Below are 24,802 nucleotides of genomic sequence, written 5' to 3'. Positions count from 1 at the left end.
GCAATTAATTCACTTAATTAACCGGTTGATTCGTTGCAGTTCTTACATTCTCCCCACCAAATAAGAAATTTTGTCCTCAAAATTTGAATTACCTGAGAAAAGCTCGGGATAATCCTTTCGCATCTCAGACTCCAATTCCCAAGTGTGCTCTTCTACTCCTGCTCGCTCCCAAGCAACTTTAACCAATGGGACATCCTTTCCTTGTAGCTTCTTCATACTAGTGTCATCGATCCTCACTGGTGTCACTTGGAGAGTCAAGTTCTCTTTCAACTTGACCGATTCAGGCTCCAACACATGAGCCGCATCCGACGTGTATTTACGGAGCTGTGACACGTGGAATACGTCATGCAAGTTAGACAGATGAGGTGGCAAAGCTACTTGATATGCCACCGGCCCGAATCTCTTCAAAACTTCAAACGGTCCTATATATCTTGGGTTCAACTTCTTGGTCTTGATTGCTCTTCCAATCCCAGTTGTCGGTGTAACCTTAAGGAATACGTGTTCTCCCACTTCAAACTCTAAGGGTTTCCTTCTCTGATCCGCATAACTCTTCTGTCGACTTTGGGCAGTTAAAATCCTTGCACGAATCTTCTTAATGTTCTCAGTAGTCTCTGCTATCAAATCTGGACCCAAAACACTTACTTCTCCAATTTCATACCAACAAAGTGGAGACTGACACTTTTGTCCATACAAAGCCTCATACGGAGCCATCCCAATGCTTGCATGAAAGCTGTTGTTATATGCGAACTACACCAATGGCATGTAACGATCCCAACTCCCGGGTTGATCCAACACACATGCTCTCAGCATATCTTCCAACGTTTGAATAGTTCTTTCCGATTGTCCATTTGTTTGTGGATGATACGCCGTACTAAGACATAGCTTCGTACCGAAAGCTCTTTGGAAAGCTCCCCAAAACCTTGATGTGAATCGGGGATCATGGTCCGATACTATGCTTGACGGCACACCATGCAACCTCACTATCTCTTTGATGTATAATCTTGCCAATTCCTCCATAGAACAGTTTAGTCGGATAGGCAGAAAATGAGCGGATTTGGTTAAGCGATCTATGATCACCCAAATCGCATCAAACCCCGACCTAGTCCTCGGTAAACCGGTAACAAAATCCATAGCAATTCCTTCCCACTTCCACTGAGGAATCTCAAGTGGTTGTAGCATTCCTGACGGTTTTTGATGCTCTATCTTCACTTTCTGGCAAGTCAAACATTTGGATATCACTGTAGCTACATCACCCTTCATCCCCGGCCACCAGAACATCTTCTTCAAGTCATAATACATCTTCGTGCTCCCGGGATGAATAGAAAACCCACTGTTGTGAGCCTCCAACAGCAAGTCTCGCCTCAAACTCCCAACATCTGGTATGCAAATCCTTCCCTTGTATCTCCATAACCCTTCCTCATCCTTAGTGAATTCTTCGCGTCTCTTATCACCAACTGGTTGAAACAATTGCTGAAACTTCTGCTCATCTTGCTGAGCCCTTTGTATTTCTGATTTAAACGTGCTTGAAATCTGTAACTGATTCAAACAAGCTCTTCCGGCAACTTCACTAATATCCAGCTTAAGATCTACAAACTTATCTACTAGTTCTTCTTCTTTGATTCTCATCCAAGCAATTGTTAAAGATTTCCGACTCAAAGCGTCTGCTACCACGTTCGCCTTTCCAGGGTGATAACTCAACTCAAAATCATAATCTTTAAGCAACTCCATCCACCTTCTCTGGCGCATATTTAGCTCTTTCTGATCAAAGATGTACTTGAGACTCTTATGATCAGAAAAGACGCTAAACCTTACTCCGTATAAGTGGTGTCTCCAAATCTTCAATGCAAACACAATCGCCGCTAATTCCAAGTCATGAGTGGGGTAATTCACCTCATGCGGTCTTAGCTGACGCGATGCGTAAGCCACCACATTCCGGTGTTGCATCAACACGCAACCTAAACCCTTCAAAGAAGCATCACAATATACCTCAAACGGTTCACGCGGTTTCGGTAGGATTAGAACAGGTGCTGAAGTTAATCTCTGCTTTAACATTTGAAAACTTTCTTCACACTCCGACGTCCACTCGAACGGCACTTCTTTCCTTGTCAACTTTGTCATTGGTAGCGCAATCCGGGAAAATCCTTCGATAAATCTCCGGTAATATCCGGCTAAACCCAAAAAGCTTCTGACTTCCGTCACAGTCGTCGGTCTTTCCCATTCCATCACTGCTTCTACTTTAGAAGGATCTACAGCTATCCCTCCCTTACTCACCACGTGGCCTAAGAACTTTACTTCCTCCTTCCAGAACTCGCACTTTGACAACTTAGCGTACAACTTTCGCTCCTTTAAGATTTGCAGTACAATCCTCAAGTGTTCCTCATGCTCCTTTACCGTCTTAGAGTAAACTAAGATGTCATCTATGAAAACCACCACGAATTTGTCCAAAAAGGGACGAAACACTCTGTTCATGTAATCCATGAAAACAGCAGGTGCATTCGTTAACCCAAAAGACATTACCGCAAACTCGTAGTGTCCATAGCGAGTTCTAAAGGCAGTCTTAGGGATATCATCTTCCTTCACTCTTATCTGGTGGTAACCGGATCTCAAATCAATCTTGGAAAACACTCCAGTTCCTTGTAATTGATCCATCAAGTCATCTATCCTTGGCAGCGGGTACTTGTTCTTTACTGTCACTTTATTTAACTGTCGGTAATCCACACACAAACGCATCCCTCCATCTTTCTTCTTCACCAATAAAACTGGCGCTCCCCACGGTGATACACTCGGTCGAATGAACCTCTTATTCAGAAGCTCTTCCAACTGAGTCTTTAGCTCTGCCAGCTCTATAGGAGCCATTCTATACGGTGCAATTGATACTGGTCTGGCTCCCGGCACTAATTCAATCGTAAACTCAATTTCCCTTTGAGGTGGGAACTCGGGGATATCTTCCGGGAACACTTCTGGAAAATCTCTAACCACTGGAATTTGATCTAAGTTCTGGGCATCGCCCAACGCATTGGCAGCCAACAGAATATAACCCTGACACTCCTCCCCACTATAATGCACCATTACAGAGTTCAGGTAATACCCTGTAGCTACCACTGCTCCATTTTCTCCTTCCGGCATAAACCGAATTGTCCGTTCAAAGCAATCCAACAAAATTCGGTTCTTCGACAACCAATCAAACCCTAAAATCATCTCCAGCCCCACCATTGGTAAACAGATCAAATCGTGTACAAAGTCTCTACCCTCAAGCTTGAAACCTACTTGTCTACAGCTTGACCTAGTCATAATTGTTTGATGCGGAGTATGTACATGTAGATCAAAAGGTAACTCTGATACTTTCAAGCCTAATTCCTCAACTTTAGCAAATGAAATAAACGAATGCGAAGCTCCAGTATCATATAATGCAACTGAGGATTTATCACCAATTAGACATATACCTTTCATCAAAGGATCCGCCTTGGAAGCATCCTTGGCATTCACAGCAAAGACTCGACCTTGATGCTGACTCTGGCCCGCATTCTGATTCCTCCCACGAGGGCAATCCCTCGCAATGTGGCCAGGTAACCCACACTTGAAGCAACCACCTAAACCAATCTTACATGGTCATAAGGGTGAAAACGTCCACAACAATCACAAGCTAAATCCGGATAACTCTTACTCTGATTTCCTCTTCCTTTAGCATACTGAAACTGATTCTGATTGTTCTTTCTGAAGCCCCCTTGGCCTTGAGGAGTATATCCCCTTCTTTTGAAGCTTTGTCCTCTAGGATGAAAATACTTGCCACGCCCACGACTAGAGCTCCCTCCATGAGTGTCCTTAGATGCCGCCACTGTCTTGGCATACTCCTCCACTACCCTTGCTTTGTTCACCAAGTCGGAGAAGACACGGATCTCCATAGGAGCCACAGCAGTCATAATGTTGTCCTTCAAGCCCCTTTGGTACTTAATGCACCTCCAGCTCTCGAAAGTCTCCGGGTCACCCTGACATACCCGAGAAAACCTACAAAGCTCTTCGAACTTGTTGGTGTACTCTGCCACAGACATGGAACCTTACTTCAGCTGCATTAGCTCCATCTCCTTTGCTTCCCTTGCAGACTCAGGAAAGTATTTCTTATAGAAAGCCATTTGGAACACCTCCCATGGAATGTCGGCGTTCTGAAGCTGTAGCAAACGACACTCAGCTTGCCACCAGGGCTGGGCCTCTCCCGCTAGCTGATAAGCGGCAAACTCTACATATTGATTGAGAGGAACATGCTGCGCCTGTAAAGCACGCTCTATAGCCTGGAACCAGTGGTCCGCTTCAATAGGATCTGTGGATCCTCGGAAAATTGGCGGATGAACCTTGAGGAACGTCGCCAGGGTCATCGAAACTCCTCCTGTGTTATCGCCGTTACCTTCAGCATTATCATTGGTATTCCCTTCGCCATTCCCATTTCCGTTGCCATTCCCAGTCGGTTGGCCCAATCTCTGCACTGCTTGCAGAGTCGCAGCAGCATTAGCTTCCATGGTGTTAGCGAGATTCGCCATTGTCGCCATGAATTCGGCGTGATTGTCAGCTGGTTGCTCATTCCTACTTCCTCGTGTACGCGTTCGACCTCGCCCGCGAGTAGCCATGTAGGATTCCTGTCCACACCAAACAATAGATATCAAGGTGATCAGTCTCAATATCAAAAGTCTAGTGCTTCAATTAACCCAAACATGCACTCACAAACAAGCATGCTATGCATATATCAAATAGATAACCTAATAGCATCAAAGAAAAGACACACAGAGTATGCAATGAAGCACAATCGGTCCATCCCTCAGGCTCACGAGGACGAACCGCTCTGATACCACTAAATGTAACACCCTAATTAGCCTAAGCCTTACCTCGCGTTGTAAAGCCAAGGTTAATCAGAGATTACGACAGTTCTAAACTCAAACATAATATATATATATATATATATATATATATATATATATATATATATATATATATATATATATATATATATATAGAAAGAATAGTATAATCTAGAAGCCCGATAAAAGATATAGCTCAAAAACAGAATTTCGAAGCACAAACGTATTTTCAGTGGTTTTCAAAAGTATTTTCAGCATACATATATCCATCACTTAAATCCGAGTCTCCGACTCATCTCAACCACTGTCCCTTTATAACTCAGTTTCCAAATACCAAAAGTCTATCATTTCTCATCTCATATACCAATCATCCTTCACCTAACGTCAAACCATTCTCAGCACGCCAGAAACCTAGGCCTCCGTTTTCTAATTTACCTTAAAATCATGTACTAGAGCCCTTAATTTATATCCCATGTTCTAATACTCAAAACTAGGCCCAAAAGTCTTAAAATGGTGTTATAGAAGCTTACAACCTTGTTAAAAAGGCAAAATAGTTGAAAACAAATAAATTTTTGAGAAACAAGACGTGTGCACCCGCACAATTCAGAAATCATGAAACTCTACAACTTTGCAAAATTTCAGATTTTTAACACCAACTTTGAATGATCGTAACTTCCTCTACAAAATTCCAATTTTCACAATCTTTATACTGATTCAAAGAGTTTTCAAAGATCTTTAATTCTAAACAATTTTCAATCAATTTCGAAAACCGAGGCAAAAGTTATGATCGAACAAAGTTCACCAAAAAAATCAATTTTTCCAACTTCACAATTACCACCCTATCTCACCATACCCATACCAAATCATACCAAACCATCCAAAGCTCCATTTTTCATCAAAATGTACCTGTTATAGCATAATACATCAACCTCACCACATTTTCCTCCTCATTTCATTATTCTCAATTCCAACATTAACTATATAACACATATGATCAAAATCACCATCAAACCCACCATTTCTTAAATCATAACACTACAATCATCATAAGAACCAACTCCCAATCCATACAATCATTCAACATCATCATATCATTATAATTCATCACAATCAACTCAACATTCATCAATTCATCAATATTTAGCACACCAACCATCATTTTAGTTCAACCTATCCTATTGGTCACTAGCCTATGTGTCCATGAATATTATATACTACATAGAGGAAACCGAAACCATACCTTGGCCGATTCCCTTTATGCACCCAAACTCAAAATGAGTACCAACAAGCTTCCAACCACAATCCAAGCTTTCAAATCCACTCCAACAAGCACAAATAAGTTCCAAAAGCTCCCAAAGCCACAATAATCAAACTATATACATATAAATCACCACAAATAAACCTAGGGTTCAACATAAGCATAATCTCACAAGGGTTTAAGAGCTTTTACCTTTCCCAACAGATTTGATAACACAAATCCAAAGCTAAGCAAGGATTAGAGCAAACCTAAACATCCAAAATCACAAAAACCCATTTAACCCAAAACTCTAATAAAACCCGAAATTTTGAAGAGCAGAACTGGAAGGATTTCGTGATTACCTTGAGGGTTTCTTGGGTGAATTTTGTAGAGCTCTTCACAAGGAACGCGTAGCCGCAAACGGTGCGGCGATCGGAGCTCCGTAGCTCAAGATATGAGCTTGGGAAGTTTGAAGTGAATAGTAACAATGGTGGAAAGCTCTCACCTCTCTCCTCACTTCAGCTGCTGTTGTGTTTAGGTTATGAGGGTGAAAGTGGCTGAAATGGGTTCATTTAAGTGTATTTATATGTTGGGCTTGGACCCAACTTGGGTCCGGTCCAACCCGTTAGCGTTTTTAGCCCGTTTAGCCTAACTTCGGGCCAAATCTTTAAAATTAAAGCCCGGTTTTCCATTTCTAATGTTTTTCTAAGGTTTTTGATGGTTTTCACTTTTCTCGTGCGGTACCAGGCAGACTTGAACCGATTCAACCGGTTCAATTGCCGGTTCGCAATTTTTCACGGTTTTTCGTAGAAAGCACATGTTCTGACTCAGAAAGACCCACTGAGTCCAAAAATCACCTTTAAATCCTCAAATTCTCTCTCTAACCTTTCGAATCTAATTTGGGCAATTAATTCACTTAATTAACCGGTTGATTCGTTGCGGTTCTTACATTCTCCCCACCAAATAAGAAATTTTGTCCTCAAAATTTGAATTACCTGAGAAAAGCTCGGGATAATCCTTTCGCATCTCAGACTCCAATTCCCAAGTGTGCTCTTCTACTCCTGCTCGCTCCCAAGCAACTTTAACCAATGGGACATCCTTTCCTCGCAGCTTCTTCATACTAGTGTCATCGATCCTCACTGGTGTCACTTGGAGAGTCAAGTTCTCTTTCAACTTGACCGATTCAGGCTCCAACACATGAGCCGTATCCGACGTGTATTTACGGAGCTGTGACACGTGGAATACGTCATGCAAGTTAGACAGATGAGGTGGCAAAGCTACTTGATATGCCACCGGCCCGAATCTCTTCAAAACTTCAAACGGTCCTATATATCTTGGGTTCAACTTCTTAGTCACAATTGAGTCACTAATCAAAAGCTTATTTAGTGAGGAATTAGTGACCGCTTCACAACTTTTAGACTTTCCTCACTTATTTCATTTTGCTACTAATTTGTAAGGAAAAATGTTAGTCCTTATTCTGGCTGTATTTCATTTTGCTACTAATCGCTAACCTCTATATAAATCCATGAAAAATTCATGGAATTTCAAAGCACGATAATGTAATTTGTCACAATTTTGTCACTAATCTAAAGCTATTTTAAATGAGGGAATAATTAAAGTCCTAAAGCCGTGACTAATAATTAGCTAGCTAATTTTTAATAACTAATAATTTACTATATTCTAGCAAGATGTCAATTCTCCAATTTTTTTACAAATAATTCAAATCAAAAGCTGTTTCTTAAATTTTTTTCTCCTATTAGATCACAAATTTGTCGTTATTTTTAATGAAAAGTTTGCTGTTAATTTGAATTGAAGTTTAAAATTAATATATTTTAAAGACAAGTTTAAAAATTCAATATTTTTAGAAAATAGGAGCATAATGTTGATATTTTCAATCACAAAATATACTAAAAATATATATAATAGATAAGATAATTAAATTTTTATATATGAGAATTTATTTGTATATGATTGTACAAGTTTTATTTTAATTAGAATCATTTTGGAATGCATTCAATAAAGATTAATTTGAGCTAGCTGTTGAATTAATTAGGATCATCAAATCTGTCAGACTAACTCGTTTACTTGACTAAATAGATTGATATTTGACTCTAAAATTAAACTTGTAAAAATACAAGTCTAAATAACTTAGCCATAGTTATCTGAATCGTACTAGATTGGCTGGTTTGACTGAAAAACCAATGAACCGATGTCCTATCCGATTTGGTTCATTATTAAGACCGGATTTGCAATTAACTCGGTCAATGGCGGTCAAACAGTTAAAACCGGATGGTTTTGTCACAAACCGAACTCGGTTTAGGCAATTGACCCGCACTTCCTCCTTTACCTGCGCGCTCCACACGTTGACCAGTAGGCTGTGGATCAACGTAGGAGCATCTATTTGAATCCCCTTCAAAAAGTGGCTCTATAAGACCCAGAACTTTTGAAAAAGGGCTATCATGAGCTAATTTCAAATTCAGTATTCCTATAGCTTTAATTTCATAAATTTCTTTATTAAAGAAAATTAAAGCAAGTTTCAATTTAATTGAATTTGAAATAAATTGAGATTTTTATCTGATTTTACAATTATTGGATTATTTTCTATATTTAAATTATAAAGTTGGTAGTTATGAAATAATAATAATTTTATATGATTTGGATTAAATAATTAATATTTTAAAATATTAATACTACTATTTTGGAAAATAAAGGATTTAATTATATTATTTCTAATTATTGGATTTAAATATTTTATTGAAAATAATTTGTAAAATTGATGAGCAAATAGTATTTTTCATATTCCCAATTTTATTTGAAATTACCAAATTACCCCTAACCCTAATTTTCAAAATAATGAAACCCTAACCCAGTGACCCCTTACCCGACCCGGTTCCCTTTCACCCACTCTCAGCAGTAGCAGCAGACCTTTCTCCCCCCTTTCCCAACAGAACGCAACACACACACGGGTTTTCCCTCCTCCCATAAACAAAAGAAACATAAGCAAAAAGGGAAAGGGAGACTGAGCTGCGGAAGAAGGGAGGAGGAGAGGAAGACTCGCACCGGCGTGCTGGTTTTCGCGCTGCCATCGTCACCCGTCCATGGAACCATGAGTCTTGCCTCTGTCACTGTTAGGAAGAGGGAGAAGGCACGATGGTGGAGGAGCGTGACCCACTGCGCTGCCGTGGGTTCCTTGCCGTCGAGTTCGAAGGAGCAAAGGAGAACGATGCTGGGTTTGAGGGAGACAGAGGTGGTATGGTGTAAGGAAGGAGGCAAGTTGTTCGCATCGCCATTTGCGCCACCGTTGTTAAGCCATAGCGCCGCCGCCGTCGGGTCTCTCACTACTGTGCGTCGCCGTCCAAGGAAGAGAGAGTCACGATGGAGCTCCATTTCTGCTTCTCTGTTCCGCCGAGAGAAGAGCTCGTGGGTGGAAGAAGGCCAATCGAGGGAGAGAACGCCGTTGAGTGGGGTAAACGCCTCTGCCGTGCTTTTCGGTCACTAGTGGTGGAGCCACGTCGCCGTCACCCCTGGGCCGCCGTTCTTACCGCCGGTGATGAAACATGCCGAAGCTGCTCAGAGGTTACCGCCACTCCATTTGATCCTACTAGAAGCTGTGCCGTCGCGGCTGTGGTTGTCGAAAACCACCGCCAGAAACCCTGTCTTCTTGGTAAGCGTTTTGTTTCCGAAACCCCTTAAAGTCAGTGCTCTGTTATACTCCATTAGAGATTCTGAGATGTTGGTTACACAAGGTTGAGTTCTGGTAGTTGCACGTCGAGATTTAGGGTTGATGTTGAGCCACCGGAGGTTTTGGCTGCTAACGGAGCTATTGCCGGGTCGATTTTGAAATCGCAGCTGCCTCGTTTTGCTATTTCAGTAAGTAAGTATAGTTCAAAAAGACCCACGTTAGTATTTTGTTGTGTTTGGTTAATGAGTATGAGTTTTGGTAACGTGGGATCGAGTCCTGATTATTATGTATTGCAATTAGAGTCGTTGTGGTTGCTGAGAAAGCGGTTTGGAGATGAGCTTGCGGCTGCTGCGGTTGCAGGGCGAGTGAAAGCAAGTTGTAATGCGTTTTAAAGCTTTTGAGTTTCAACGATCAAGGTAGGGCGCTTTCCGAAAACTACATTTTTTTATATTGGAATTATTACATATGGATACTGATGTGAGATAATGTGTATTTGGTGATTGTATCAGCCTTATGTATTGTTTGATTGCCTCGAATGATTATAAATGTTTGTTTGGTTGGATTGTTGTGCGACTCTGTGAAACGAAATGTTTTTCAAGTTGATTCTTTTAAAGATTTGAGATCTGGTTTAATCCATTGAGAATTGATTTGAGTTGAGTTAATTTTCTTGATAATGTGAAAAATAGAATACCCTTTTAGATTCAGCCTCGTTTACTTTAATTGACATGGTTTTGATAAATGAATTATTGTTGAACCATTTCTTTAAAGCTTTGGAAATGAGTTTTATCGGCTGATAATGAATTGATTTTGAAATGGTTTCCATGAAATATGAAAATGAGGTGACTGTTGGATTTAGCTTGCTTTTGAACTAATTTTTTGATCTGGACTGTTGAAAAGGATTGTGGAACGGTTTAGTTGGGACCCAAACCGGGTGGCAAAGTCCAAGTTTTAGGGGAGGTGCTGCCGAAATTCCGGTAGAATCCGGGACTTTATTGAAATATTGTTTGGAAAAAAATATGAGTTAAAGACTTCTACTATTTTATATGAATTATCAAGAAAAGGATGGTTCATGCTTTTGAAATGAATTATTAAAGAGGAAATTGTGGTTTAGTCTTGTTTTTTAAGAAAGACATTGTATCTCTTTGGGAGAAAGTTATTTAGATGAAACTTATGTTTTAAAGCTGTTTTAAATGTGAAAAGGGCTTAGTCTTTGAATTTGACTGGAGGGTTTCAATTAGAGGAGTTTCAGTGACTTTGAAAGAACTTGAACGCCTATTGATAAATTTCAATTTTAAAATGTTTTTGGGAAAAGTTTCAAGTACTCTTTGAATTCTGAATTTTTGCAAAACCATAACAATTTTGAGCAGTTTGAAACGCTTTAGAGTTTATCATGGGGTTGGAGCTAGTTTTGCTTAAGTAAAGGAAACGGCTTTGAAAGGAGTATTTGATTACATGACTCGGTTTGGCTTAGATCCTATTTTATTACTCAAATCAGGAAGCCAAGGTTTTAATGATTTTAAGTGAATTTGACGAAATGAGTTATGTTATTCTCCTTTAAAGACTTGAGACTCTGCCGAGGGACTTTGTCATAAAATCTCGTTGTTGGATGGATGATTTTGAATATTTCAAAATAAAGCTCTAACTTGCCATGGTTTTGGAAGTTTTAGAAAGAGAATACCGAGAGTGGCTTTGTTTTAAAAAGGGAACTTACTTTGAGTAAAAGTGGCTTATGAGCCTAGGATGATTTGAGAAATGAGATCTTTAAAGCCAAGACTGAAAAGAGATGAAATTTGATTTCAAAGTAAAGTGAATTGAGAAAAAGTGATTTATGGTTTGAATGCCGCTTTTATGAATTTGATAATGTTGGATGGTGGAAGTTCTATTTTGTTATGAGCCGGAATGGCTGTGAGTGATAATGAATTCTGGCTGATTGTGGAATATGTTATGAGCCGGATGCTGACTATGAATTATGAATTTCAACCGCATGGCTAAGACGAATGTTGATTCATGGCTGAGAATGAATGCACATATGCTGAGCTATTGATATTGTGATTGTTGCACTTCCACTATCAGAGACACGAGTTTCCCTGGAAGAAAGCAGTGGCTAGCCACCACGTACTCCAGGTGGAAACTCGAGACTCTGCTGACCCTATGTCATAAGTGTGGCTGGGGCACTGTGAAAGTCTCGGATGAGCTCGCCCCCGTGAATATACACCAGTGAGGGTGTTGGATATGAATTATGAATTATGAATTATACTGAGTATAACTCGAGTTGGAGATGCACGACAGAGGGACAGTCTAATGGTTAGCTACCAAGACTTGTCGGGTTGGCTCTATAACCGACAGATGATATCATCAGCCACTAGGATAGGCATGCAACATATGCATCTATGTGACATTGTTTGGGTGTGCATATTGTACTTGGTTTTCCTTTGTGATTAATTGTAATTAATTGCTAATTGTTCTACTTGCTGTAACTGCTTGTTTGTGCTTGAACCTCCCTAATTGTGTTTGCGACTGAGACTCTGTTGGATTGTGATGGATTTGCTGCTATTGGATTGTTTGGGCCTAAGGCCGTGGTTGAAATGAGATAGACCGATGGTTGGTTTTGGTTTTGTGTTTCTGGTTTGGAAAAGTATGAAAAGCTAATTTGGTTCAACATAGATAAACCTTTTGAAAGGCTTTTGAGTCTTTGAGAATTGAACAGTTCCTCTTTTAGAAAAGATTTCAGACTTTACTTTTATTGTAAACCGTTGTTTTTGAAAAAGAGGCATAAGACGGTTATTAATCACTGGTACGGTTTACCCTCATGTATCCTATTACAGTAATTCCCAAAAATCCTCTACTGAGAACCCTTTTGAGGATGATGTTCTCACCCCCTACAATTTTCTCCTTTCAGGATATGGACGCAGCAGTCACGAAGAGCTTATCTAGTTGTTGTCGTGATGTTTTGTATTGCTTTAATTATTGTTTATTGTTCCCTCGCCTTTATCTATCTCTCTCTCTCTCTCTATATATATATATACATATGTAAGTGCTCAGTTGTGAGTTTTGTAAGTTGTATTGTATGTATGGATGTACGTTGCATAGCAAAAGTATTTTGGAAGCGGTAATGCGATTTAAAGTTTTAAAGAGGCTCATATTTTAGTATCAAATAGTATAAGAGTCGTCGTAATGTCCGAGCTATCAGAGTCACGCAGCTGGAAGCGTGAGCTTTGGTAGTTAGGGTGTTACAGGCTCTCTAAGGTTTGAACTTAAAAATGAGTAAAAGCCTGCATCTCACTGTGACAAGTGAATCTTCAATAGATGTAATGCTTATAATTATATATATACCATATTATTTTATATGTGCCATTAGTAAATTTTTTATTATATTTGCTCAATATTTTATGTATTATATAAAAGTATGGAATATATCATAATTTACATATAATTTAATTAAATCAAATTTAAATCATATAAAATGTTATTACCATTTAATTTTTTATTTTTAATATTTAAAATTTGATTTTATTATAATTTTATATAATTTGTGCTCTGTCATAGTAAACTATACTTATAATTCAAAATCTTTCTTTCCTTGTTGTAATGCTACCAAAAAAATCCCCCAATTGATTTTTACTAATGTTTTATTTAATTTGTTGATGAACAGATTGGAATAGAGCTTATAGTTTGCTGGCAATTTGGTGGAATCAATGGAATTTATTTCCGAAATTCTGTCCAAATCCACCGCAACAGTGACACTATGGAAGGGCTGGGATTTTCTTGTATATGGTTCTCACTCTTACCCTAAATTGATAACAATTATTTCACAAATTTTATTTCCGCAATTACTTACTCGAGTGGAACATATATCTAGGGGCATAATAATAAGCTAAGGTTCATGAAGCAACACCAAATTATATAATAAGATTTTTTTAATTTAAAAACACTGATGTTATTCTGAATTCAATTTAATATGGATTCTGAATTCAATTTGTTGAATGTTGAATTGATTTTGAATTTAATTTTAGGTAGCTCTGTCTCACACTCTCCAGCCTCATTTTGTCATTGTCGTTCATCTATTTTCCAACTAATTTTGAAGATTCTGAGCTAAGTCTATATTGAGTTTGAAATTGGATTATTTAATTTGTTGAATGTTGATATGATTCTGAGTACGGATTCTGAATTCAGTTTGCTGAATGTTGAATTGATTCTACATTTAATTTTAGGTAACTCTATCTCACTAACTCTGTCTCACACTCTTCGACCTCATTCAGTTACTTTTGTTGTTGATATGATTTTAGATTAGTTTGGATTCTGAAATGAGAACATGTTACTGGTTGGTGCACGAAATTGCAATCACACTTTTGCAATCCGCACAACTAACCAGCAAGTGCACTGAGTCGTCCAAGTAATACCTTACGTGAGTAAGGGTCGAATCCCATGGAGATTGTTGGTTTGAAGCAAGCTATGATTATCTTATTATTCTTAGTCAGGATACCAATAGGGTTCTTTAGTCTCAATTGTAAAATAAAGTGAAAGGGCATAAAATAATTAATTGTTACTTAATAATGGAGAATATGTTGGAGTTTTGGAGATGCTTTGTCCTCTTTATTTCAGCTTTTCTCTTGTAATCCTCTTCACACACGCAAGGCTCCTTCCTTGGCAAGCTGTATGTAGGGTGTCACCGTTGTCAATGGCTACTTCCCATTCTCGCAGTGAAAATGGTCCAAATACTCTGTCACAGCACGGCTAATCATCTGTTGATTCTCGATCATGTTGGAATAGAATCCATTGATTCTTTTGCGTCTGTCACTACGCCCAACAATCGCGAGTTTGAAGCTCATCACAGCCATTCAATCCTTGAATCCTACTCGGAATACCACAGACAAGGTTTAGACTTTCCGGATTCTCATGAATGCCGCCATCAATTCTAGCTTATATCACAAAGATTCTGATTAAGGAATCTAAGAGATACTCATTCAATCTAATGTAGAACGGAGGTGGTTGTCAGGCACACGTTCATGGATTGAGGAAGGTGATGAGTGTCATGGATCATCGCCTTCTTCATGGTGAAGCGCGAATGAACATCTAGGTAGGAACAAGCATGTTTGAATAGAAAACATAGATAATTGTATTAATTCATCGAGACGCTGCAGAGCTCCTCACCCCAACAATAGAGTTTAGAGACTCATGCCGTCAAAGAGTATAAAATTTAGATCTAAAAATGTCATGAGATACAAAATAAGTCTCTAAAAGTTGTTTAAATACTAAACTAGTAACCTAGGTTTACAGAAAATGAGTAAACTAAGATGGATAGTGCAGAAATCCACTTCTGGGGCCCACTTGGTGTGTGCTGGGGCTGAGACTTAAGCTTCTCACGTGCCTGGGCTGTTTCTGGAGTTGAACACCAGGTTGTAACCTATTTCTGGCGTTGAACTCCAACTTGCAACCTATTTCTGGCGCTGAACGCCAGACTGCAACATCGAACTGGCGTTGAATGCCAGATTACGTCATCTATCTTCGCACAAAGTATGGACTATTATACATTGCTGGAAAGCCCTGGATGTCTACTTTCCAGCCTAATTAATTGCGCGCCAATTGAACTTTTGTAGCTCCAAAAAATTCATTCCGAGTGCAGGGAGGTCAGAATCCAACAGCATCAACAGTCCTTTTTCAGCCTAAATCAGATTTTTGCTCAGCTCCCTCAATTTTAGCCAGAAAATTAATTGAAATCACAGAAAAACACACAAACTCATAGTTAAGTCCAGAAATATGATTTTTACCTAAAAACTAATAAAAATCTACTAAAAACCAACTAAAACATACTAAAATCTACATGAAATTACCCCAAAAAGCGTATAAAATATCCGCTTATCACTAGTTAAGAATCTTTAGTGGTGGTGGATAAGAATGGCTTCGTCTACACATGAGTAATTCTTTACTTTCTTAGTTCAGTATCTTAGCTCTATAAAACAAGTTATAACTTAAGAGTATCCATTTGTGCAGCTGGGGATTTGGTGGTTATGGAAGATTTGTGCATAATTTTCAGATTGGTTGTCAATGTTATGTAAAATACAAAGAAATCACAACAATTAGATGATTCAATTCAAATTGGTTTTATTTATTTATTTATTTGGTTGGTTTGTGAATTCTGCATGTACTGTAGGTATGCTTGACACAAATTCAATTCCCTTCGTTGTCTTATATATATGTCTAAAGTCTAAACAAATTTATTGTATAAAGAACTTGATCTGTGCATAGAAATACTTGAGATTTCTGTACTTTAGAGTCTGAGAGGTGAGAGTGTAAAAGGAAAGAAGATCTTGACCAGTATGAACTTTTGGATGGGGATAGAAATGTAACCAGCATACTTCTTGCAGTTAAGGTGATTGTCATATTACTACTAGTAAAATTTACTTTTTTTCATGAATACTATTATCACTTCTCATTAGTAACACTTATCATGTTTCATGGTAGTATATTAGGACAGCAGGGAGGGAAGCAAGCTTGATTCGACCAATGCCTATATTGCAGAAGACAATTGATTATCTGCTTTCTCTGCTAGATCAGCCCTATATTAAGAGGTTTCTTGGTGCATCTAAATTCTTGTGGAATAGGAAGAAAGCAATTAGAATGGACCTGAGAATGCAACACATTTTCTATCAAAGGGCTATTACTATGCTTGAACAGATGGTACTTTTTATTTTTAATAAAAGTATAATAAAACCTTATTTTTCTCTTATTAAAGTGGATCTAGCAAGGTTTGTAATTTCAAATGGAAGTTAGCCACTTTTTTTCACCTTACTTAGCTTGATTATTGTTAGGGGTATAGTGCTTTCATTTGTTTTGACCTTAGCTTGATTATTGGGACTTTATTGATTAATCAATTAATTAATTAATTAATTCAAGACAATTGATTTTGTTCTGTTCTTGATTTTCTCTGTTCTTGATATGGTTTATTCTTCTTCACTGCTATTTATTTGTTGTTCTTGACTTCTTGCTATTGTTTATTCTTGATTTCTGTTCTTAATTTGTTGTTCTTCATTATTGCTATTTTTTTGTTGTTGATTTTTAATTTGTTGTTCTTCACTGTTGGCTTCTTCTACTGTTATTTTTATTTTGAATTTTTCAATTATTGATTTTAATTTATTGGTTCTATTATTTGGTTCTTGATTTTAATTTTTTTTCTTCACTGCTGTTCTGATGGCTACTATTTTTTGCATTTAGTTTATTGTTGATTAAATAATTTATTACTGTTCTGTTTTTGGTTTTGATTCATTGATGTGCTGTTATTTATTGATGTTATTTTTCTTTGATATTTTTGCAGTTTGATCTCACTAAAAGTGACAATATTGGTGAACTGAAGGTGGAATTGGTGGACATGTTCTTTGTGCAATTGATATGCCAAGTCTTAGGTGCTGTTGTATTTTTCATTTTTTAAAATTTTCAATGTGCAATGAGAAATCGAGATGTGTAATATATAATGAATTTTATAGAAGCAGGAACACATTTGTGTAGCCAGATTGAAACATCTCTAAAGAAATGAGTGAATACTTATTTTTACATGATATTGTAAGTGAGCTTTTTTCTTTGTTAGCTTACTAATTAAATTTTCTTTGCCCAAAGGCTTGGTTATTATCAGGTTAAGTTTCAATACCTAATTTTTTGAAACATGGTTTGAATCTCTTTAAACATGTATAATTTTGATTAACTAATTTATTCTATATGTGATATAATTTTTTAGCTCAATGCCAAAAAAAAATAATATGAGGTTTATTTTAGTATAGCGACATACTCGCGGTTGATGATAGTGACAAATTGAAGACTTCATTGTGACTACAATATTTGTGAGATTGCTATCGATTACTAGTTTAAAAAGAATTTGCGATGACATTCTCATTTAGAATAGCTTTAGTTTAATGACAAAATTCCTACAAATTTGATTAGGGATTTCAATGATTAGCTATAGATTTGCTACAAAATGTGATAGATTTACGATCATATTAGCGAGCGAACAACTTGCGATGTGTTAGATTCGGAAAAATTTCTCGTTAATTAGTGTCAACTAAGCATTACATTTTGTCTACGAAGTTAGCTTGAATTTAGCAATGAGTCGGCTGCAATAGAGTTTGCTGCTAATTAGCGACTACCTTTTAGTCTATTTTTTCTATGGAATTAGCTTTTGATTTAGTGATAGATTTGCGACTATCTATTTGGTCGCGAAAAACTTTCCGATGAATTAGCGACTATTGTGTTTGCCTCACTGATCTGTGACTTGTAATTAGCGAGAAAAGCATTGGTTGCTAGGCGGTAGCTAATCCAGCATAAATTATATTTTGTATTAGATTAGCGAGGATTTTTTGACTATTTTTGTGGTAGCTAATCGGCCTTATTCTTGTAGTGTGCTAGATCACCCCTAAATAAACAAAATCACAAAATCTATTCAAAAACCAAACCCAAAAATGCAGAAATGTTAGAGCAGGAAACTGGAGTATGAGCTTTGAGTTCTTACCAGATTTTCTTTAATAGAAATGAAGAGTTCAACAAGAGCTTCATGTGGCCGCAAATGGCTCGTCAATCGGAGTTTCGTAGCTCAAGTTATGGCCAAAAGAATGAGGAAGTGAATAGTGCACTCTCTTCTTCCTCTCTTCTCTCTTTCAGCGCCCCTCTCATCATATTAGGGTAAGAATGAGCTGAATGCTCATTAATAGAGCATATATAAGTTGGGTCTTGAGCCTGGTTTGGGCCCGATCTAACCCATTAGCGTTTTTAGCCCGTTTTGTTCACTTTAGGCCAAAACCTTAAATATTAACGCCCGGTTTTCGATTCTAAATTATTTTTATCCTTTCAAAACAATAAATCAATTTTTAAATCTTATTTTTCAAAATACGCAGTATTGGACAAACTAGAGTCAGTACTGCCAGCTTAGGCGCCAGTACGCATTTTTACGAAAAATTTTCGAAAAAGATACATTTTCCAACTCATTGAAATCAAATTTCACCTTTATATTTTCAAATTAAAAATTCTAACTTTTGAATCTACTCTGGGCGCTTAAAAATTATTATTTTTACTGAAGCAGTTAAGCCGTTTCTTACATTCTCCCCCTCCAAATAAAATTTTTGCCCTCGAAAATTCGAATTATGCGATATATCTTCTTTGAAGCGTTCTACCGTGTCGATATTCCCTTTCGCCTTTCGCTGCGTCACTCTGATTATTTGTCACTAAGAGTCTGACTTACTCCACTACCTCGAATAGAAAATTTTCCTTTAAACCAAAAACTGCTTTTTGTACCATTTTTTAAAACCTTCAAAACAACTTCAATCTAAACGAGCTCATTGTTAAGGCTTTTTCAAAGGAGTCAAAAATCATTTCCTCGTAAGTCAAATACTTGAAATAACATTTTCTCAAATAAAACTTTTCAATTTAAATATGCATTCAACAAGATAAATTAGAAACCAAAAGTTCACAAATTGACAAAATCATAGAACTCACTTTTCTTTTAAATTATATCATTTAACCAAAGAGTTCCGACCTAGTTTCAAAACCAAATCATTTAAACCAAAGTTCCAAACCAAATTTCAAAATCATTTTAAGGTTTAAAACTTTTTCAATAAGGTTCAAGACCATACCAATTAGAAACTGAAAATCATAGTTAAAAATCACAAAAGCATCCGTCGTTACTTTTGTTGCCACTAGTGCTGAGCCACACCCATCAACCGATATGCCGCAAACTCCACGAACAGATTTTTCTGGAACATGTTGAACTCGTAACCCATAGGCTAGGTTACTAGGTTAGTCATCCTCAATACCTCTCTGTTAATGTGATCGACCTCATCCATGAGTTGCCATTCGGGTTTCTTTTCCACACCAAACAATCAATATCAAGGTGATCAGTCTCAATATCTCAAGCTTAGTGCTTCAATTATTCCCAAAGGCACTCACAAACAAGCATGCTATGCATATCAAACAGATTTCCTAAATAGCATGAAAGAAAAATCACCCAGAATGTGCAACAAAACACAATCGATGCATCCCTCAGGCTCACGAGGACGAACCGCTTTGATACCACTAAATGTAATACCTTAATTACCCTAAGCCTTACCTCTAGCTATAAAGTAAAGGTTAATTAATGGTTACGACAATTCTGAGACTTATACATATTTATATAGAAGGAAATAATATATTCTAGAAGCCCGATGAAGGATTAAGCTCAAAAACAGAATTAAAAAAGTGCGAAATGTTCACCTGAAGCTAACGCATAAGATACAAGGTATAAATGCAAGAGAATAGAATATATATAGATATAAGAGTATAATAATCATCAGGAATTAGCCGTAGCTTGCGGAGTTTAAGCTGACTAGTATATACAGACATATAGAGTTTTTAAAAGTAAAGCAGCTTATACAAAGTACCTCTCTCAAAGTAAGCTTCTAAGGAAAAATAAACACAAAAGTGAGAGAACTAGTCAAAGTGGCCAAAAAGACAACAAACTAGAATAAGATCCTCTGCTCTATCACCATCGAACAACTTACCACGGTGGGTTGTGACCTGTATATGAAAAACAACAACAAAGTATGGAATGAGAACTGGAGGTTCTTAATATGGTAAAGGTGCCCAATAATGTAAGATATAAGGTTCTGGCACACCGAAGGCAATCCTAGAACTTTACATCGATTACAGATATTAAGGCTTAACAATCATAAATAACTTAGACCATAAACCATAAACAGGGTTATCTAAACTTAGGGGGATTCAAACTAATACTAATCACACCGTTGTATCCCACAGCCTTCAGCAACCTAACCTCCGTGCGATCCCATCGCCACCGTCTACCTAACCTCCTCAGCACCAGACAATTGCAGATAATACAAGTAAGTAAAACACAAGTAATATACATGTACAACAAGTAAAACAACTAGCAAATAAGCATATTATTCATTTAGGCAAGAGATGCAATTAGGCAAAGTAAATAAAGCACATAGAAGATGCACATGATGAATGCCTATCCTATTGGCTCGTGATATCACTTGTCGGTCCATAATTGCCAACCCGACACATCCTCCCGGATGTAGCCTTTTCTGCTGCGCCAGAGATATACTACCCTGCACACTCATGCAATAGAGAGTTTGCTGCATCAGAGATATAGTGCCCTGCACACTCATGCAGCAGGGAGTTTGCCACGCCAGGGATATAGGCCATGCACACTTCATACAACAGAGAAGGAAACAACAACAACTACTCATGCAGCAGAGAATTCTGCTACGCCGGGGATATAGGCCCCGCACACATATGTAGCAGAGAAATCTGCTACGCCAGGGATATAAGCCCCGCACACTCTTAACAACAACTACTCATGCAACAGAGAAATCTGCTACGTCAGGGATATAGGCCCCGCACACTCTCATATAATCCAAAAAATTCATCGACCTCAAATCATCACCAATCATCACCATTTGTCATCTCAAATCACTTTCAATTATCAATTCTCAACATTCCAAGGATATAGTGCATGGCACACTTTCCTTCAATATCCATCAAGCTCAGAATAACCATCATTGGTTCTTAATTTCACAAGTTACCGTCCATTCACACGTTCTCAAGCCATTGCCAATAAAACACTTCGCAAATTCACCCACAACTTCAGAAACCTAAGTCACCATCTTCTAAACTCATAACCAAAATGCTCCTTTTCATTCACCTATTGTTTTCTCCGTTGATTCAAGGCCTAAAACTGGTAAAAAGGTTTTAAGTAAGTGCTTCAGAAGTTTGCAAGCTTGCCGGGAAGGTAAAATAGTTAAAAGCAAGGTTTTCGTTGAAAAATAAGGCAGTGTGCGTACACATAGAGTTGTGCATACGCACGCCCATGGATATTTTCAAGAAGTGTGCGTACGCATAGAGGTGCGAACGCCCTCAACAAAGTGCACCTTCCAACGTGTGCGTGCGCACAAGGCTGTGTATGTGCACGGCTTACAAAACTTTATTGGTTGTGTGTGTGCACAGAGTGTGCTAGCGCTCCCAATAGTAGCCATATCCCCGTGTGTGCCTAAGCACATGGGTGTGCATGCGCACAACTTTAAAAATACACAGGATGTGCGTGCGCACAAAAACTAGAAATCACAATTTTTGCAGCATTCACAAAATTCATATTTCGGACACAAACTTCCAACGATCATATCTTTCTCTACAAAAGTCAAATTTCCACAAGATTGATGCAGTTTTAAAGCTCTTTGAATTATCTTTATTTTGATATAAAAATCATTCAATTTCAAAAATCATAGCTCAAGATATGATCCGTCAAAGTTAGCCCAAAACTCATTTTTACCAAAAACCTTAAAAACTCAAATTCACTAAATCTCTCAATTCAAAACCAAACTACTCACATTCCAAACAATACCAAAATAACACAAAGGTTCCTACCATCCATTTCTCAAAAATCAACCATTCAATCATCTAAACCATTTAATACTCTCCTCATCCAACTTTAAAATTTGACCTAAGTTCACATCAAATTTCCTCGACCACTATTTAATATGCACATTAACCACAAGATCCAAAATCGAAAATCATCATCAACATATTTCATCACACATCATAATCATCAATAACCTTTAATTCAAACCATCACAAACATTTGACATTAATGCATTACTATGAATTCTCATAATCCTTATTATTTGTAACACCCCAATTACCCTAAGCTTTATCTTTAGCCGTAAAGCAAAGGTTAAACAGAGGTTACAACAGTTCTAGGGCTTATACATATTCATATAAAAGGAAATAATATATTCTAGAAGGCTGATGAAGGATTAAGCTCGAAGACAGGATTACAAAAGCATAAAACGTTCACACAAAGCTAACATACAAGATACAAGGTATAGGTATAAGAGAATAATATATAAACAATTGTAAGAATATAATAATCATAGAGAACTAGCCGCAGCTTGCAGGGTTTAAGCCGACTAGTTACAAATAGACAGATACAGAGTTTTAGAATTAAAACAGCTTATACAACCTATCTCTCAAATAAGCCTCTAAGGCCATAAAGATAAATATACAAAAGATGAGAGTATGCTACGACAAAAGTAAAACAGAAGTATACAAAGAAAGAACCATACTCCGCTCTATCACCATATCCATAATCTCACCGAAGTAGATTACGACCTGCATCTGAAAAATAACAACAAAGTATGGAATGAGAACCAGAGGTTCTCAGTATGGTAACAATGCCCAATGATGTAAGATGTAAGGCTCTGGGGCGCTGAAGGCAATCCTAGAACTCCACATCACATACTGATATTCAAGCTTAGAACAAAATAAATAAATATATATAAAGAACTGAAACCATAAACAGGGTTGTCTAAACTTAAGGGGATTCTAACTATTACTAATCACACCGCTGTATCCCACAGCCTTCGCCAACCTAACCTCCGTGTGATCCCATCGCCACCGCCTTCCTAACCTCCTCAGTACCAGACAAACACAGATAATGCAAGCAAGTAAAACACAGGTAATATTCACATATAGCAAGTAATTCAAGAAGGAGGTAGGCATGTTATACAATTAGGCAAACTAAAGTAATCAAAGCAATCAAGCACATAAGAGATGCATATGATGAATGTCTATCCTATTAGCTCGTGGTATCACTTATCGGTCCATAAATGCCAACCTGACACATCCTCCCGAACGTAGTCCTTTCTGCCACGTCAGAGATATAGCTCCCTGCACACTCATGCAGCAGCTCTTTTGCTATGCCAGAGATATAGTGCCCTGGACACTCATGTAATAGGGAGTCTACTATGCTGGGGATATAGTCCCCACACACTTCCTGTAGTAGAGAAGGAAATAACCACAACAAATCATGCAGCAGAACATTCTGCTATGCCGGGGATATAGGCCCCGCACACTCTCAACATCCAACAAGTCATGCGACAGAAACATCTACCATGCTGGAGATATAGGCTCCGCACACTCTCATATAATCCAATAACTTCATCATCCTCAAATCATCACCAGACATTACCATTTCTCATCTCGAATCACTTTTAACAACATCTACTCATGCAGCAGAGAAATCTGCTACGCTAGGAATATAGGCCCTACACACTTTCCTTCCATACCCATCAAGCTCATTGTACCATCATTAGTTCTTAATTCCATTCCGAACTCACTAGTTTGTAAATTTCTCAATTTATTGTCAGCAATCACCATATTCACCACTCTTCCTTCTCTCTCAACCAACTCATCTGCAATACACCAGAAACCTAAACTTCCGTTTGCTAACTTTTCAAAATAATCATCAACCAAAAACCCTTAACTTATTTCCCTTCTTCCCATACTCAAAATTAAGCCCAAAAGCCTTAAAATGGTATTATAGAAGCATACAACCTTATTGGGGAGGTGAAATAGTTGAAAACAAAGTTTAAAATTATGAAACAGGGCATGTGCGTCTGCACGGGGTGTGCGTGCGCACGCCCAGGAAGATTTTGAAAGTGTGCATAGGTACATGGGTGTGCGTATGCACAGGTACTAAAATTTATAAAGCCTTTTCGCTCACACAAACTATGCGGGTGCCCCTAACAGACGTTCCTTCCCGACTTGTGCGTGCGCACAGGGCTGCGCGTCCGCACAGGTCGTAACTCTTCATTAATGTGCGCGAGCACAACCTATGCTAGCGCTGCCACCAGAGCCCTTTCCCCTGCCTATGCGTATGCACAGGTCTGTGCGTCCGCACAGAATAATATTTTCGCAGGGTTGTGCATGCGCACAAGGTTGTGCGTGCGCATATATCAGAAAATCATGAAATTCTGCAACTCTGCAGAATTTCAGATTTTTAACACCAACTTTGAATGATCATAACTCCCTCTACAAAAATCTATTTTCCTCAAACTTTATATCATTTTAAAGCCCTTAAAATCATCTTTAATTTAAAATAAATTCCAATAAATTCTGAAAACCGAGGCTCAAGTTATGATCCTCCAAAGTTTGCCAACAATCCATTTTTTACCAAAAACCTCAAAACCTCATTATTAACAAATTCTCAATCCAAAACCA

At 37.9% G+C, this 24,802-nt stretch overlaps 1 protein-coding gene across 1 annotated transcript; it reads right to left on the bottom strand.

Moving 5' to 3' along the window:
- Positions 1-152: 152 nt before the first annotated feature.
- LOC140175123 (uncharacterized) lies at positions 153-9,471 on the bottom strand. Its single transcript, XM_072202050.1, has 12 exons — positions 9,105-9,471; positions 8,391-8,509; positions 7,144-7,311; positions 4,140-4,628; positions 3,665-3,986; positions 3,444-3,590; positions 2,878-3,362; positions 2,518-2,586; positions 1,987-2,394; positions 1,078-1,677; positions 247-747; positions 153-158 (listed from the first exon to the last, which is right to left on the bottom strand). The coding sequence occupies exons 1-12, from the start codon at positions 9,469-9,471 to the stop codon at positions 153-155; spliced, it is 3,681 nt and encodes a 1,226-aa protein (XP_072058151.1).
- Positions 9,472-24,802: the final 15,331 nt, after the last annotated feature.

The sequence above is a fragment of the Arachis hypogaea genome, chromosome 9, assembly GCF_003086295.3.
Source record: "Arachis hypogaea cultivar Tifrunner chromosome 9, arahy.Tifrunner.gnm2.J5K5, whole genome shotgun sequence".
Classification (NCBI taxonomy): Eukaryota; Viridiplantae; Streptophyta; class Magnoliopsida; order Fabales; family Fabaceae; genus Arachis; species Arachis hypogaea.
This window is presented reverse-complemented; position numbering and strand designations above follow the sequence as displayed.